The sequence below is a fragment of the Psammomys obesus genome, unplaced genomic scaffold, assembly GCF_907164565.1.
Source record: "Psammomys obesus unplaced genomic scaffold, mPsaObe1.curated_primary_1811, whole genome shotgun sequence".
In the NCBI taxonomy this organism is placed as follows: Eukaryota; Metazoa; Chordata; class Mammalia; order Rodentia; family Muridae; genus Psammomys; species Psammomys obesus.
The window spans coordinates 7,600,840-7,619,182 of NW_026591643.1; the positions used below are offsets into that span (position 1 = coordinate 7,600,840).

Below are 18,343 nucleotides of genomic sequence, written 5' to 3' on the forward strand. Positions count from 1 at the left end.
TGTGTGTGTGTGTGTGTGTGTGTGTGTGTGTGTACTTAAGCGTGTATGTGTGAATATGTATGTCTACTAGTAGAACAGAAGGAGAGCGGTAGTAGCCTCAGTGAAAGCGTGTCCCTTGCAAAGAACACAGGCAAGCAAAGCTTCTGGGATAGGAAATGGACGGATGTGTTTTCATCCAGAGCTAGCAGTCTAGCGAATGATTTGTTTTTACTGAATCTTTTTTTTAAAAATTTTTATTAATTGCACTTTATTCATTTTGTATCCCCCCATAAGCCCCTCCCTCCTCCCCTCCCGACCCCACCCTCCCTCCCCTTTCTGCATGCATGCCACTCCCCAAGTCCACTGATAGGGGAGGTCCTCCTCTCCTTTCTGATCTTAGTCTATCAGTTCTCATCAAAAGTGGCTGCATTGTCATCTTCTGTGGCCTGGTAAGGCTGCTCCCCCCTCAGGGGCAAATGATCAAAGAGCAGGATTTTAACTAAATTAGCAGATGCCCAGAACATACAGTATATATTTTTGCTTTCAAGCTTAATTGTCCATTCTGGGTGTTAGGGGTCTGAAGAAATACTCAGTTCAGTAGCCAAGCTAAGATTTTGAGTCTCCATATTGAACCCTCTGGTGCATACATGATTTACACAACAGGAATGGACACCATGGAGGCCACATGAAAGAACAAATGAAGTTCAGTCAATTTCACTTTTGTGAAAAACTAGTAGATGAGTTCTCTTTCTCATTATTAAATTCATTTAGATGATGAAGCTGTACTGTGTGTGTAGAGTTAGAGAACAAATCCAAGGCAGTGGTGAAAAGCAGAAATATAGAATAAGGCAGCCAGTATTCATGTTCTGGCCCTGCCACTAACTAACCAAATGATAACTATCCAGTTAAATGGGCTTTGGTTACTCAGCTATAAAAATGTGGATAATGATCTTACAGGAATGTGGGAAGTAATATATGTAAATTAAATTTCCGTGTTTCAAATTACTCACATTTAATGTAAGTGAGGCAATATATGTAAAGTGTTTAAAACACTACCTGACACATAATAAGTGCTTAATAAATGTTAGTGGTCTCAGAACCATTACTACCTACATCTATTTGATAATCCTATCAAGAAATAAAAGAGAATGCAGCCTTGTTCAAATATGGTTTGGGAAAAACAAATAGAATAACCAAGCCTCCCACTTATGCAACAAATTACCTCAAGATATTACAACACAAACAAAAGCCCATTCTGCGACTCACTTCTGCTTTGCTAATTGCTTGTTACTACTCTGGCCCTCAGCCAGTAGTCAGTCTTTAGCCTTGCCATGGATACATTCACATCAGTCCATGTGTGTGTGTCAACTTGAACGCACAGCCCTTGCCATCTCTAAGGGCTGCAAAGAAATGGCATTAAAAGTGAGTGATTTGAAACAACTGAAATTTAATTAAAAACAAAATTAAAAGTTGTTCCAAGCCTGGCACTTCAGCCAGCAAGACTCAGAGGAAATTAGTAAGTGCTACTAATAGCTGGATCCAATTCACAAGCCTCTATAAAGAGGCAGAGGGAACAGAGACGATGCATACCTTTTAGATGAAACAATTAAAAAATCACTTCAGAGAAATAATCACAAACAGGATCCCAGGGTAAAAAGGAAAATTAGTGGCTGGTGTGTTTCTCTTGGACAACGTCATTTCCATTATAGGAAAGGGCACTGAGATTTCCAAGTGGCCTCCTTGGTGGCAACCCAGAAGGACAGGGACTTTTGAAAATGGACTGAGCAACTTAGAGATGGGTGGATTCCTTGAGGGGTATTTGGTATTTGTTGTCTAAAATTATACGTGGTCAATTTATCCACCTTTGAAGTTCTAGATATCCCTGTTGCTTAGCATAATTAAGTTTTCTTCAAGGAAAGGGCGTGAAGAAGGCCAATGTCAGCTGGAGGGTGGTCCTAGGAAGGCTAAACATGATGGGTGGCAGCCCAAGCAAGGACGGCACATTTGTCTAATTCTGGGACAAGGCATTTAAAAGCAAGTATATGAGATTCCTGATTCCAAGGGAAGCATGGGGGTACTGGAGAATTAGAGCTAGGCCAGGAAGAAGAAAGATACGAAAAATGGTCTGAAGCAGTAAGAGTGGTGGGGAGAAATAAGGAGCATATGAGCAGACGTTGGATGGATGAGCGTCCTATAAGAATTAGCTGGCAGGAGATGAGCGGGGCAAGTCCACTTAGAGGCAGACAATCAGAACAGAGGACAGTGGCCCTGGCAAAGTCCTCGACTCTCTCAGCCTCACTTCTCTTGAGCGTACAAAGGCAGTAACGACATTTCTTCCACATAAGAGTGCTGCTGCCTTAACCATCTTCATTGCATCTACACCAAGTATGGTGACTGAGCCCTCGTCCTGCAGACATTCAGATGGCTGTAGACCTGCTGCTTGCTCTTCCTGGGCACACTTCTCTCTTCATCCTTCACATCTGTTTATATGCCACCTCTTCAGAGAGATCTTCCCCATGAAACCCAGGAAATCAGAAGTCTTTTCTTCCTCCTTGATGTAAGGACTTTCACTGCTGCCCAACCTGCTACCACTGTTTACTTTGGCACTTTGAAGATCCGCTTTGATATTTTTTTTTTCTGATGAAGAAACCTTTTCTTTTTTTATTTTTTATTAATTACACTTTATTCATTTTGTATCCCCCCATAAGCCCCTCCCTCCTCCCCTCCTGATCCCACCCTCCCTCCCCTTTCTGCATGCATGCCACTCCCCAAGTCCAGTGATAGGGGAGGTTCTCCTCTCCTTTCTGATCTTAGTCTATCAGTTCTCATCAAAAGTGGCTGCATTGTCCTCTACTGTGGCCTGGTAAGGCTGCTCCCCCCTCAGGGGGAGGTGATCAACGAGCAGGCCAATCAGATTATGTCATAGGCAGTCCCTCTTCCCATTACTATGGAACCCACTTGGACACTGAACTGCCATGGGCTACATCTGTGCAGGGGTTCTAGGTTATTTTCACGAATAGTCCTTGTTTGGAGTATGAGTCTCTGGGAATGTGCCGAACCAGAAGCACATGGTGAGTTTTACCAGGTATTCTTATGAATACCAGACACTATGTTTATTTAGATTCCTAGTAGTGAGTGGGTCTATGTGGGAAAGGGGTAAAAGTCTGGGGATTGAAAATGAGACTAGAGGCTTCCAAATGCAAACTAAACATCTTTTGTCTCAGAGATGCCCTCTCCCCTCCTACTCCTCTTCCTCCCCTACCTGAAATCCACCTTCATCTCCCTCCGCACACCCTCTCCATCCAGTTCCCTCTCTTCACCCACTTCCAATGTCTGTTCTACTTTCCCTTCAGTTGGGATTCAAGCATCCTCCCTCGGGCCATCCTTGTTATTTAACTTCTTTGAGTCTGTGGATTTTAGTATGTTTGTCTTGTAATAAATGGCTAATATCTACTTACAAATGATTACATATCATTTGTCTTTCTGGGTCTGGGTTATCTCACTCAGTATGATCTTTTCTACTTCCACCCATTTGCATGCGTGATTTTTTTTATTATTAATAGCCAAGTAGTATTCTATTATGTAAATGTACCACATTTTCTTTATTTATTCTGTGTTATCACACAGAGCAAATGTAGCACCCCTCACAGAACTGCTGGCTTCAAATTTTTTATAGTTTCAAGCTGCTTTTACACAGTGGTCCGTCAGTCTAGTAACTGTAGGAATGTGGAGTTTTATAAGAAATAAGTCATCTCTCTGCCTTTAAAATAGCATTGTCATGAACAATTTACTAAATATTATACATTTAGGACACACACACACACACACGCCAACTGAGAGCACTCTTTGGAATGGTTTACTATGTCTATCCCATTTCACAGATGAAGATACCCTTAAAGCAACTGGATGAAAGCTATATAGCTGGATGCATTCATAACTATGTACTAAATCCAGGGAATGTTATTTTATAGCTTAGACTTAGCCAAATTAGATAATGAGTAAGCAACTGTTGAGCAGAAAAAGATTTCAGATCATCTAACAAAGGAAGCCAACTTAAAACACAGGGTCGTGATGATGATGCTAATAAAAACTAATATGTCTACTTCCTGCTTGCAGAAAATTCTACCGAACACTTTTCAGCTATCTCTTTTAACTCTCACAATTCTTCAGATTAGGAAATAAGACAGGAGTATTAAGTAAAATTGGTTACATCAAAGAGGTATGAATTTGTTTTGCTCATATTTGAAACAGGATATGTTTAATTCTAGAGTTTGAACTGTGATTTATATACCTGAGTGTGTGTGCGTGCGTGTGTGCTTGCTGAATTTAAGTCAATGTACCTTTTGTGTGTCTGAAGCCAAAAGACAGTGTCTGAGCCCCTAGAACTGGAGTTACAAATAGTTGGAAGCAATCATATGCGTATTGCCTAGGTGAAGAGAAGCCAGTGCTTTTAACAACTGAGCCGTCTCCCCATCCTTGAAACGGTGTGTGTTTGTGTGTGTGAGAGAGAAAGAGAAGGAGAGAGAGAGAGAGAGAGATGCATAGGTATGTGTAGTATTTGTGTTCTCGCAGGTATGCATGCATGTGTGTGCTAGCCAGAAGCTGATGTCAGGTGTTGTCATCAATCATATGTTATGCAATTTTTCTGAAATAGCATATCTCTCACTGATTCCAGAGGCCACTGATTTTGCTAGACTTGCTGGCTAGCCTGCTCCATAGATCCTCTTGTCTCTGCCCCTCCCCCACCTCCAGTGTTTCAGATGCATATAACCATTCCTTGTTTCTTTATGTGGTGTTGGGGATCCAACCTCAGGTCCTCATGGTTACATGCCAGTCACTTTACCCACTGACCCATCATCTTCCTGGTTCTTCCTTTTAAATCGTATTTTATTATATATTAATTATACACAACAGTAGGTTTCATTATGATATTTTCATACCTGTACAAAATCTTTGCTTTTGTGTTGCTCTCATTTTTTCTCTCTCCCCCTACATACATTCATTCATTAAAAAAAAAATTAGTGATTCTCTCATAGGCAATTTTAGGTTAAAAGTTAAAACACAGGACCTGTTTGTCAATTCTAGACACATGACGAGCACGAGATCTGAGCTCCATACCCACAAACAGGCTGTGGCTCTCCTGGGTTCCTACTCATGTTCATAAGGACCCCAGCTTCCCTGCATTTTCATCTGGTCTTTTCACAGGTTCGTTCATGTTGCTCCCTTTAGCTGCAAGACTGTCTATCTTGTCCTCCCCTTCCTATCTCATTCTTAAAAGAGATACAGATATTCACTCTCAGCCCCTACCTATCCTATTTCTTGTTATAGGGAAAGACCCAAGTCACCCTCTCTAAGGGTCACATCCTTCTACCCAGTGGGAAACAGCCAGTCTTCTCTGGAAACCTTGCTGACTCTGATTTTGTCCCAGTCCCTAGCTTTAGATTAGTCAATTGTTATAGACTTTAAATATGCCTGTCCCAACATCCAGCAAAGGGATGACGCCACTGAGGTATGATAAGCACTTACTGACCAAGTATTTTTGAGAATTTTTATGCAATTCTCTAATTTTATCTTCACCACTCCCTTGTAAGGGAGGAATTCATGACTTTATTTTTACAGACAATGTGAGTGGTGCCTTGGAGAAGTGTCAAGACTCATTAAAGACACACATATAGTAAGTGGGAGAATATAGAATTGAACCCTATGGATGGATATTTACTCTGCATCCCAAGTTCTCTTCACCACCTCATCTACCTTTAATGCTTGCTACATTTGAGTTGTTCCAAGAATTTGATTTCTGATCCTGAGCTTAGCAAATGTCAGGTTCACATCTGAAAGTATAAATATTCCTAATAATGTTTAAATGTAAGATGGAGTTAAAACAAGGGAAATGACAAATGAGAATCTTGGGCAGTCAATGACTGAGGGACAAGTCTAGCTGATGATCAGATGCCCAGGGCATTAACAGAGATTCCAGAAGTTACCAACAGCTCTGGGAACCCAAGGCTGAGGAGCTTCAGATGTGTTTGCTTTAGCTAACCCAGAGGGGGCAGCTGAGGAAGAAAGCAAAACAGCAAGGCTTTGCCAATAATGAGGGCTGGGTAGAGGATGCTCAGGTCGTAATCATTCCTCACACCTCATAATCTCCCTTTTGAAAACACTGCATTCTTCTTCATCCCACACTCTCACTGGCACGGAAGATGCTGAAGATCCTTGGCATCTGGAGCCGGAAGCTAGAGATACGGATACTCTTCCCCACCACAACCACTTCCCACCAATTTCTTTTTCATCCAGACAGCCTTGGGAGCTTGCAGTCCCCAGAGAAACTTGGCTGTGATCCGTTTAAGCTTTCTTCAAATGGCAACTTGTGGGCTGTGGAAAGTTTGTTCAGCTGCCTCTGCTCTCAGCATCTACACTAGGGACTGCTCGGCTACATGGATTGACTTGAATTAGGTTGAAGAGACGGGACTGGAAACACTAACATGATACTGATAGATCTTAATCCTCATAGCATAAATGAACGTTTTTGAGTTGACTCAGAATGGTACATGTGTAAGGGGCACAGTGAAGTACCGTAACACATGCAAGCACTGTCCATAATTAACTCAGGGAAGCCATCACAGCAGCCCTTCACCAAAACACTTACCATTTCTTTTGATTGGTATATAATCAACGTCTTCTCTTTTTCTGATAAATGGAAAAATTATTGTTAGCCTTATTACTTAATGTTAAAGCAAACCAGAGCATAATCCTCCTCTATAAGGGCACTTTTTAATGGAGTGAACAGTCCCTTCTTATTTGCCAGTCCCCTACCCTCTCCAGTACCCAGTACTCTATTTTCCTCTTCTACGAGATCACATATTTCAGATTGTATATGAGTGGGAACATGTGGTGTTTATCATTTTGTGCCTGGCTTATTTTACATATTGTAACATCCTCCAGGTTTTAAACTCTGGTGTTTCTCCTGCTTTCAAAATAATCAAGAGGTAGTAGTTTCTTGGCTATCTCCCATAATTTATAATGAAGATACTGAGGCCTAGAAAGTAGAGATTTGCTCAGAGTCATGAAGTACATATGGAGGTCCAAAGTTGACCCTGGTTGACCTTCTCATAGGCATTGAGTGATCTCGCTAGCAAATTATATACATGTTGATGTGAAATGATTCTTTTTGCATGATATGCAAAAAGAATGATACTAAGAGTTAAATGGCATCCTATTCTCATGAGTGTTCACACAGCGCTTACATTACAATAAGTGGACATAGTTCATAAGGTGATATAACTAAATGAGGCAATGCTTTGCGAAGCATTTAGCACAGAGAAGGATGCTTAACAACAGCTCTGTAATGATTTTCATTATTACTGTTATTGTTATTGAATTTTTAAAGACATTTCTACACAAGATCTACATAAATGCAGGGAAAGGTTTCCTTTCTCCTTACTGTGAAGTGTGCCATTAACCATGATCTACCAAGTGAGCTCCAGCAGGTTTGAGATCTAGTTTGGGAAGCATGCATTCTAAGGGCCCTTCCTCTGCAACGTCAGCCATCTGTTTCTTCACAACATGCAGACACCATCATAGGACGTACACTCTGTACTTCATCTTGAACTTGCCCCTAAACTGGGAGAGGCCGTAAGTTAAGCTTTTTCCACATCTACATTCCTAGTGTATGAGCATGCCATGGAGAAGACGATATAAAGAATGTGGTGACTAGAGGAAACCTAGGAGAGAGAGGAGAGAAAGAGGAAAGAAGAGAAGAAAAACACAATAATCTGGAAGAATACAGCAAGAGAGATCATCAAGAATTTAAGTACTTGGTTTATTCCTTCTAGATGAGAGAAAGTAAGCTGTCCAACATGGTTCCTTTACTTACCTAGCTTTATTCATGAAGATTCTAGTCCAAGCCTTATGTTGTCTTTACAATTAGGGAAAGGATAAACAAACAACAAGAAGAGACACTATCCTTTCATTGTCATACTCACTCTCAGAGTTGTCAAAGAAAATTAAAAAACATCAGACCTCTGACATGTTTTTTAAGCAGAGGGTCCTAACATTGTGTTTAGGGAGGTCACCAGAGCTGTGGTGGTGTTATAATATATCCAAGGTTGCAAAGAAATGAGACAGAATCGGGTTTAGCTCTTGCCTCTTCCTGGGATACATAACATGCTTGACCTTGCTTCTGTTACCTCTATTTTCTCATTCATTAGATCATTCCTGCATCATTTGCAAGCACCAAGCTACCAACGGTAGAACATCTACCTGTAGGGACTTTTATCTCCATTACATGGATCCTCCCAACCCTTATTTGATTCTTGTAATCTGAAAGGAAATGAAGCATTATATTTATTTTCATTTTTTAATTTTAATTTTTTTAAAATTTAACTACAGTTTGTTCACTTTGTACCCCAGCTGTAGCCCCCACCCTCATTCCCTCCCAATCCCACCCTCCCACCCTCATCTCCTCCCATGCCCCTCCCCAAGTCCACTGCTAGGGAAGGTCCTCTTCTCCCTCTATCTGACCCTAGCCTATCAGGTCTCATCAGGACTGGAAGTATTATATTTAAAACAATAGGATAGAATGATTAATGAGATAAAATTGAATTTTACTATCCTTTGCAACCACCCTCTGTGCCCTAGTTACTGGGAACGTAGTTTTGAACTCAGTCTGCTATCAAAACACAGAAATTAGTCTCTAATTGTGGACGTCAAACACAGTTTTCTCCTTTGTGAGGAAGGAAATTAGTAACAATTCACTCTGGTTGAAAGCCAAGCTAACATCTTAGCATAGAGTGTCATTAAAGCTCTCAATCCCACTGGCTGTTGTGATAGCTATAAAGGCTTGAACATGTTCAGCCATTTAGAATGACTTCCCTAGATTTGTTCTTCCCTAGGCCACTTGTCACAGTTAACCTGGAGATCAGTTACTATTTAAGTTACTATTTAAGAAATGGCTTAAAGCATATTTTTTTTTTCCTTTTACAGTTTTGTGAATTTAGACTTTCTTAATGAAGAGGTTTGAAAAAAAAATAGTCCACTCTAGGGGCATCCACAGCTCCCAGAATTGGTGCCAAGCCATTGCTGAGCAAGTTACCCATTAAATATGAGAATAAGAAAGAGGAAAAAGAGCTTTCACAGTTTATAATTATATTACCAGTTTCATTACAGATCTCATTTTAATTCTGACTGAAACCTAGCCTTTCCTTCTCCCTGTACTTGCTCACGTATAGTTATTAAGTCTGGGTTGGAGTTCAACTTCTTCTTCCTAGTTTCAGCATATTAATATGGTTTATTGGTATTTCATTGCCTCCTCTCCCATGGGCATTTTGAATCTCAGCTCAATTTATATTTTCCCTTCTTTCTTGGCTCTCAGATAAAGCTTGTTTCATTTTGGTGTCAGAGTTGGGGTGTGAATTTGATTGGAGTTGCTTATCTTCAGGGATCAGTGCAGAAACTGAGGAGGGAAGCCAATCACAGAAGAGACAGCCTTAGATTTCTTGCACTATTATTCTTGAGGTTGTATCTTTTCAGGGCATCCACATCTCCCTGCCACCTCTGCATAGTTTATTACATAGTTACCATGTCAGACTATCCATTAGGTATTATAATAGATTTGGGACATGAATACCCTGTCTCTCTTGCCCTGGGGAAAATATAAGTCTATCATTATAATCACTTCATCTTTTCACAGGCAAATGTTTCAGGGTAAGAGACAATTGTTCTAGGCACTGTCATGGGTGCTAAATGCCATGTCTAAAGCAAATATCTTACAGAGTTTACAACCAAGTGTGGTAGATCCATATTAAGCAAATAATTGTGTAATTACAAATAGAAATACTTTTTATTTTCCTTTAAATTTTTTTTATTTTACTTTTATTAATTATAGTTTATCCAGTTTGTATCCCAGCTGTAGAAATACTTTTATTAAAGGAAAAAAGTAAGGTTGAAGGAAAGCAATTATCAGAGAATTTATAGAAGGGTGGGTGGGGAAAGAGAAATCAATTACAGTTCAATAAATGTGAGACACTGGAGAGAAGTAGACATGACAGCACATCCATAGGCCCTGAGATAGGTGCCAGGGGTTTTTGAAAACATGGTCTCACAGAGGCAGGAAGGGCATGGTCAGTCTTGATGATAGAGGACAATGCAAGTACCTGAATGGTTCTATGGAAAGCACAGCTTATAGACTTTTTCACTAAAATATAGTCATTCTGAGTTTTAAAAACTGTAGTATAGAGTGTGGTTTGAATGAAAGAGACAAGATTTTAGGGTAATACAGCCATTTCAGTGACAAACAAGCCGCAGTTTAGAGGGATGTCTTTAAAAATGCAAAAATGCTGATGCCTGGAGTCCTCAAGTATGGTAAGAGTGTTTGACGGGTATGTAATAAAGGTGTTATTGAGAAACAAGAAAAGTCATCTGGGCTTGGGAATGTAGGAGTGAAAATCATTGAAGTGAGGAGTGTGGCTTCTCACACAGAGTAATAAAGAGGCCAGGGTTTGTAGAGCAGGAGACAGAAACACTTGTCTTAACAGCATCAAGTCTGTGCAGATGAGTCAAGAATAAAGGCAGGGGCCATATTGTGCAGCATCTTCCACCAATTCACCTGCTCCATGATGTTCCTTTGAATATCTGTGATTAGTGCTGAACATTTTAAAACAAAGCCTGGGATGAGTCCAGAGAGCATGGTGTCTGAGGAACGACTTTCTAAAATAAATTGCTTGGCAGCTTGTGGCTAAGCAGTCACTTTCAGTGTGGTGTGATTTTCCCTTCTAAGGACTGAAAACGCTTCTGCCACGTATTCCAATACCTTGCAAAAGAACTCTGTAGCCAGTCATAAGCCTCTTTCTTTATTAAAGCTCAAAGCCGTGTGTTAGCTTACTCTGTTGCACTGAAACATGAGAAGTAGGGGTGGGAAACAGGAAGGTGCAGACAGCATTTATCATAAACAAGTATGTGTTCAAAACATACACAGAGTGTCATATTAGTGAACTAGGGCTCTGCTCTGCAGACATTTATACTTTAATTTCCAGGCTCAGACTAAAGAAGTCAGTCATAGGCACAGAAGAGACTTGACAGCCATTGTACCTCATCTAACAAGATGAGGTTAATAGTTTAAAGTGACTTGAATAAAATAAAAAACACATTTTAACAGGGGAATTTCTATAATAATCATATCTATATGAATTACAACTTTTTTCAAATACATCTCTATCTCCTGTGTGTGTGTGTAGAAGCTCAATTCATGACTTATGTTAGAAAAATATTCAAGAAACACACTGACTTCCCCAACACATTTCAGTCTTACGTTATTTCTGAGCCTAATCAAAGAACGGTGACAATCAGGGACAGAATTTAAAGGTTAGATAAACACATTGTAAAAACCGTCAAAAGTGAAGTGGTTTGAGAACTTAGGTTTTGATAAAATGGTTCCTAATGAAATGGAATATATGTTTAACCCAACTCATACCTTCTTGTCACTTCTGTGACTTCACAGAATGGGGTCATCTGTCCTCCCCAGTACCTGTTATGGGGACTTGTTACCTGTCAATGAACTCCTTCTAAGATTAAGAAAATATTGTCACAACTACTAGAATTTATATGACTTATTTAGCCATTACTAGGTCTTAGATACAGAGCTAAAAGCTTTATGCTCATTATTTCATTTATTCTGCACAATAATTCCATGTGATAAGTATGCTATTAACCCCAATTTATAGATAATGAAACTCTGAAGCTCAGGAAGTTTAGGAAGTAGCAACAAAGTCACAGAGTCAACAGCAGAGTAAGACAGTACCAAGGCTTCACTTGTCACACTATGAGTTCTAGTTTTGCCTTCCGAGGTCTGCAAGAGTCAGCCCTTTCAACCACGATTAATCATTATAGTGGTTTCCTTCCAGGGAGCTTGGTGAATGGTAGGATGGGAAACTGTGGTAAAGAAAGAATTAGGCTCTAGTCCTGAGGAAACCTGGTAGACTAGCGTCAGAGGGTAGGAAGACCTCCCCTATCAGTGGACTTGAGGAGGGCAGGGAGGAGATGTGGGAGGGGAGGAAGGAGGGGGATAAACCTGGACACAAAGTAAAAAAAAAAAAAAAAACTGTAATTATTAAAAAATAAGTTAAAAAGAATTAGACTTTGTATTTTCTCCCCTTTTATATCGAATCTCCTCACTCTAATTCTGGTTCTCCCAGGTATGCAAAATGAAGATAATAAAATTCTGTCTCACAATTTTGGTACAAGAAATTAATGACTACATCTAAGTAAACTGAGTTGTACACATGAGACTATAACTATTATGTTCAATAATTTTAGGTTCTTTTCTAATACACACCAATTAGCAGACCAGGGGACCTGCACTAAAGTGGAACCACCATACATAATTAACCTAAGTAGATTATTCATTCACATGCTCTCTTTCACTAGCATTTGTTTCGAGGGATGTGTAAACTAACATCTCAGTTAAGTCTGGCTTTTAATATTAGCTGATAACTATTTGCCAATTATGCCCAGAAGTTTTGGTGAGGCCTAAACTTTTGGCATTAGAAAAACATATATTATCCATCTTAGTGGCAGAAAATTCATATTATAATCAGCACTGCGAGAGGCCACTGGTGGTTATTATCTATAGACCCCCCCACAGGATATGAATTAGTGTCGAGAAAATCAAATAGCTTCTCAAAGACTGCAAGGGTCTTCAAAAAGAGACTAAATTTTTTGCATGAAAGAAAAGTCAGACTTACTCAGATACTGGCAAATGGTATGCTTTTCAGAGAAAGTCTTCCCATAAGATTCATGAGTTACATGCATGATCCTAAAATGTTACATGAAATCACTAAACGGAGACTGGATAAGGAAAGTTGTGATGGAACCAAGTGACCTGTAACCTCAGCATATTTTGGTGGCATAATTGGGAGGTCAAATGTAGTTGGAGAAAATAAGTCACTTGGGGAAGTTCCCCTTTTATGGATGCATATTTCCCCTTTTGATCTTTGTTTGCTTCCTAGTTGACATAAGATCAGCAGTTTTGGTCTAGCACACCTTTCTGCCGTGATGTTACGCTTTTGCTGGATGCAACAAACAACAAAGTCAAGTAGGTATTCATAAATGGAAAATGTAAAACAACAAGCCACAAAATCTCTCTCATCATTTAAGTTATTACCTTAGACATTGGTTATGATCATGAAAAATAACATATAGCATATCTCTCAAGATTCTATTCAAGCACCTTTCAGTCCTCACAAATATTAATACCCAGGTCACACCTCCAGAATATGGTTAACTTGTTCTTAGGGAATATTAGACATGGGACTGTTAGATAGCGTCTGGAAAAAAATGCTGAATTAGGTAAGCTTAACATGCAGATTTGTTACAGCTATTTGGTGTGTGCTTAGCAGACAAAAGCCACTCATGGCTTTGAAGAAGTCCAGGAAAAAAAGGGTGAAAGTTGTCAAATGCTTGGACAGGAACTGTGTCTGTATCGATTGCTCTTGCAGCTGGGCTCTGGACAAGTGCTATGCCGTTTTGACCTTTTCCCCATAATGGGCAGTAAGCATCCAGTATAACTATACAGTTAACACAGGGTCAGAATTCATTTTCTTCTGAAGATGGGACACATTACTCAGCCCCATCTAATAGTTCAGTACCACGGACAGCTCAATGCAAATGGTTGTCTGAGAGCACTCCATGCTGAAAAGGGGCCAGCAACCCTGGCAACTTGAGTCCTGGGGGACAGTGAGAAAGGTGAAGGCTGCCATAGCAATATGGTCCTTAGGAGACCTGGTTTCAACGGAAGCTCCTTACAGTTGACATGAGCTGTTCTCCTGACAGGCCTCATTGTGATTTTTCCCCTATGTATCCAGCCATTTTAAAGAAACTACATACAATCTACTTGTAAAATATCATTAAACTGTGCACCTTCTATCTATGTTTATGTAGTTATGATATACCATCATGCATTTATGATTATCAGTGAAAAATAATGACAGTGGTCCAAGGAAATAGGAATTGTTATTGCTTCTTGCCCTTTTTTCTGCTATGCAACAGCCTGCTTTCTCTAGGAACTACAGTTAGCACACTGTCTCACCATGCAACAAAAAAAGATTGATCTTTTTCTTTTAGAGTCCAGAGAGACTGGCTTCTATTTATCAAATTAGTGTCTTTTCCTTGTCTTCCGTCTGTAAATGATAAGTACCACTTTAGACTATTACTGAAGGGAAAAGATGAGCAATGTATGAAGAGATTCTGAAACAGAAGGACTGGGGATTAAACTGCGGAACCAGACACAAAGCCATCCTCCTGACTTCAAGAAGCTGTGCGAGCTAAGTGTTCCTCCTGAGGCAGAGAAGATGGATGACTATGGTGTGTTCATCTCTTGAACTGGGAAAGTAACTTCCATCTGGTGTGTGTGTGGGGGAGATGGTTCAGTTTCTGAATTATCTTTATTCCTCCCTATAGGGTGGAGTATTTTATTTTGGTCACCAAAATTCTCTGCATGTTTTTTTAGGTGCCATCTTTCCTTTCCTCTTCCCTAGATATGTGCCATTTGAAAATTTGATAACCATCTATAAGTAGGTATCATCCTCACCGTATACCTATGAGTCAAAGAGAACTATTCAACAATTTTGTATATACAAAGACCCAATCAAAGAAAGGAAAAGAGTAAACATTTGAACTAAGCATTGTATCATTTCTCAGCCTGTGTACTTAGTCATTGAACTATTTTATCCCAGTTGAGTAAGTTATCCTCTACTAACCAACATCTCTACATGTATACAAACCAATAACTAAAGCTTGGGTATCTCTGCGTACTAAGATAGAACACTAGTGAGTAGCAAGTGGTCAGTGATGCTAAGTGTGTGTATGAGTGTTGGACAGGCCAGTCACAGTGGTTTAATGCACTTTATGTCTGCTATTCCTAGTCTCCCATCTTAATTTTATAGCCACACATGGACTATGGTAATTTTCCAAGCCCCGGAGCACCATGACCCTAAGTACCTAATTGCCTGCATTTTCTTATAAATTCTTTTCCTCCTCCCCCTCTTCCTTCTCCTACTTCTTTTCTCCTCTCTTTCTCTCTCATACACAGATACTTCTTGTCTTATATGTACAAATGATTCACTAGTAACAAAACAGGATATTTGTATATAGCTTTGAAAAATGACTGACACACATAAAATGTGTATAGTGCCAGTTATCTGTTATATTTATGGTAAAAATATGAAAAATGGTAAAAGTACGAAAAAATTAAATTGATTTACAGACAAGGAGAGAGTCTATCGGACACTCTGTCCTGCAGAAGTATTAGCTACAAATTATTCTGGACACAGGAACATCATGTTTGTTTTGTCATTATTCTATGTAAAATCCTGATCCCACCAAGCTCTAGTGGATAATTCCAAACCCATGGTCACAAAGAAGTCCTTGGTTGAACTCAGTGGGCCACCGCACGTGCACATACACACACACACACACACACACACACACACACACACACACACACACAGGAAATGGAAAAAGGAACTTGTAGGAAGGAGGGGTGCTGTCAAAGGTGGGAGGTGAGAGTACATAGATTACATCATATACATGAATAAAAACATCAAAGATTTTACTTTAACTATTTAGAAATTAAATTAAGTTACATACTCATGAGTACCTTTGCAAAAATACTCATGTTAAACTTTGGCACATTTGCAATCGTACGGCAAAGAGGAGGGTTGGGGAGTAGCTGCTGACACACCCCAGTGGAGGAAGCAAACTACATGGACGTTTTTAGAGGGCACTTTAGCAATAGACATTAAGCATCTTAATCAGTTCCTTGGACACATTTTGCTAATGACCATGGTGACTACATTGTCTCATTAATTCAGTTTAATTGGCTGAAGAATAAATGGTAGAATTCTGCAAGATACTTGTAAAGTACAGTAAAGGAATCAAGATATGAACATTCCCCAGACCATTCAAAAATTCTAGTAAAACTCATACAGTTTTTCTTGTCATGTGCTATTCATTACATAATACCCTTTGGGGGCATTTAATCTGAAACAGGATTGAGAAACTCGATCAAACTTTTAGATTTTTCTGAAGGAGCCCAGTGCTTTTCACTCATTTTTAAAAATACTCTTTTAGTTAACAAAGCTTATCCTCATAATATAATAAAAGCACCCTTTAATTTAATTCTAATAATCAGGCATTTAAAGTACTAAGTGCTTCTTTCAGATCCATAGGCTGCCCCTTTGTTCCTGTACTTTACTTTAAAGAATTTTTGAAGTTGTGTCATGCATCATAATATTAATAGTTGGGATAAAGGTGACAAGTTCTTATGGATTGTTGTCAATGGTGGGCTCTTACCATCTGCAATGAAGTGCTCAGGCACATGCAAAGTCACCTTCACAGTGAGTGGGCAGGACATCTGGGTGCCGCACACCATGGCCAAGATACAGGAGCTCACAGCAATCAGGGTCAAGGCTGTCTTGTTTACCGGGCTTTTCAGTAAACCTGAAAAACAAATACACAGAGCTGTAACCCCATCAGGTGAGGATATGGGGATGGTTTGCAGGTTGGGGGTCCTATAGTTCTCTAGTGCAGATATTAAGCAACAGAAAAAGGAAAGAAGAGAGAGAGAGGGAGGGAAGGAGAAAAGAAAAAGAGGAAAAGAAAAAAGAGGATATGAAATGGGGATTGGGCTATGTTGTGGGCTTTTGAAAAGATTTGGAGGGAAGAGCTGGTGGTGAGCATGATCATGTTTTTTTTTTTTTCCTTTTTTGTGCAAGTGCACAATATTCTTCAGAACAAAGGAAATTAGTAAATAAGTATGACAATGGGATGGGGACAACCCACATCTGGAACCTCTTTCTGTGTTTTGGCTTAAAAATCTGAAAATAGGCTTGTTGTTTCCTTTGGGGGAAAAAAGAAAGAGAAGGAAAAAGAAACCAGTTTCTAAATGTTGGCAATCTTCCCACCCCAATTTAGATGGTCATTCTTGATAATAATGGTACAATATTAAACTTCCTTTAGAAAGCACATGCTAAGACATCATGTGGTTCTATTTGCTAAGGGGTAGTAACAGAACAAGTGTGTTTTTTGAGGTAATGCTAGTTTGTGTTCGAATTTAATTCTTATCCCTTCTTATGTCTTGGATTTAGAATGTAATGGAAACTTGAGTTCCCAGTGTATCCACATTGCAAACCGGGGCTTTTAAAACATCAGATTATAAGCAATCTGTTCCCATTAATAGATAAATGCATTCATTCATGAAGTCATGGTTGGAGAAACTGCGGGGGTAAAGGTGAAGATCCAGGTAGAGGAAGCTGATCACACAGCTGGAGCATGTGCCCCTTCCTGCATCATTGGCCCCTTCCTGCACGCTCCACTACTCTCTGATTCTCAGCCACTATGAGATCCAGAAATAATAGGACTTAAGGAGTATCAACCAAAGAATTTCCTCCATCAGATCATCCTTTGGGCATTCTGTAGGAACATTTTCTTGGTGGTCTACTAGTAAAGAAAGGTCTAGCTCACTGTGAGCTGTGTCACACAAGTACAGGTTGTCTTGATTTGTATCAAGAACATAGCTGAGCAAGCCAGGGAAAGCAAGCCAGTAAACAGCATTGCTCTGTGGTCTCTGCTTCAGTTCCAGCTTTCTTGATCCCTGCCTTGAGTTCTTCCCCTGAATTCCTTTCATGATGGACTAGAGATGAATAAACAGTTTTCTCCAGAAGCTGCTTTTGGCCATAGTTTTATTACTCCTGAAGAAAGTAATTAGGCCTCTTGGCATGCATGCTGAGCATAATATTAAATGTCTCAGAGGATTGCCATGATGGTTACATGACAGTGCATGGAAAGCCTGCCCCACAGAAACATTTCATAGTCCGAAACTCCTTAACATATGTTACATTTCACCAGCATGGACTGAAAACTTGATATGTGAAACATGCATATCATAGAGTAAAAATAAACCCTGTCCATGACTTTGGATATGGCTCAGACAGGAAATTGCTTTCTTTGAGCACAAAGACTGGACTTTAATCTCTAGAAAACAAAGTTTTAAAAAGCCAATACGGTAGTGTACAATTGTGATTTCAGGACTGGGGTAAAAAGAAAGGCAGACTCTTTAGAACAATGAGAGACCATAGCTCAAACATCAGGATCGACAGGCCCTTAGGAACAGCTGTGGTTAACTTCTGATCTTTGTATGCAAGAGCACACAAGTCGTATATGTGGATTCAGACCTAGGTCTACCATATTCACATGAACATGGACCTGGAATCCTCACCCTAGTTTACCTACTACCACCAGGAATTTACTTACAGGCTAGGAGAGAAACCCAGACGTGTCTTTCCCTGCTTAGATTCCTAAACTAACTGTGTTA

General features: G+C 39.7%; 1 protein-coding gene across 3 annotated transcripts in view; it reads right to left on the reverse strand.

The window, feature by feature from the left end:
* Astn2 (astrotactin 2) overlaps window positions 1–18,343 on the reverse strand; it is a 1,010,996-nt gene that overhangs the window by 612,382 nt on the left and 380,271 nt on the right. For all 3 annotated transcript variants that reach the window (XM_055611729.1, XM_055611728.1, XM_055611727.1), the window contains one exon: window positions 16,324–16,470. In XM_055611729.1, coding sequence (XP_055467704.1) covers window positions 16,324–16,470 — 147 coding nt within the window. The remainder of the gene's footprint in view (window positions 1–16,323; window positions 16,471–18,343) is intronic.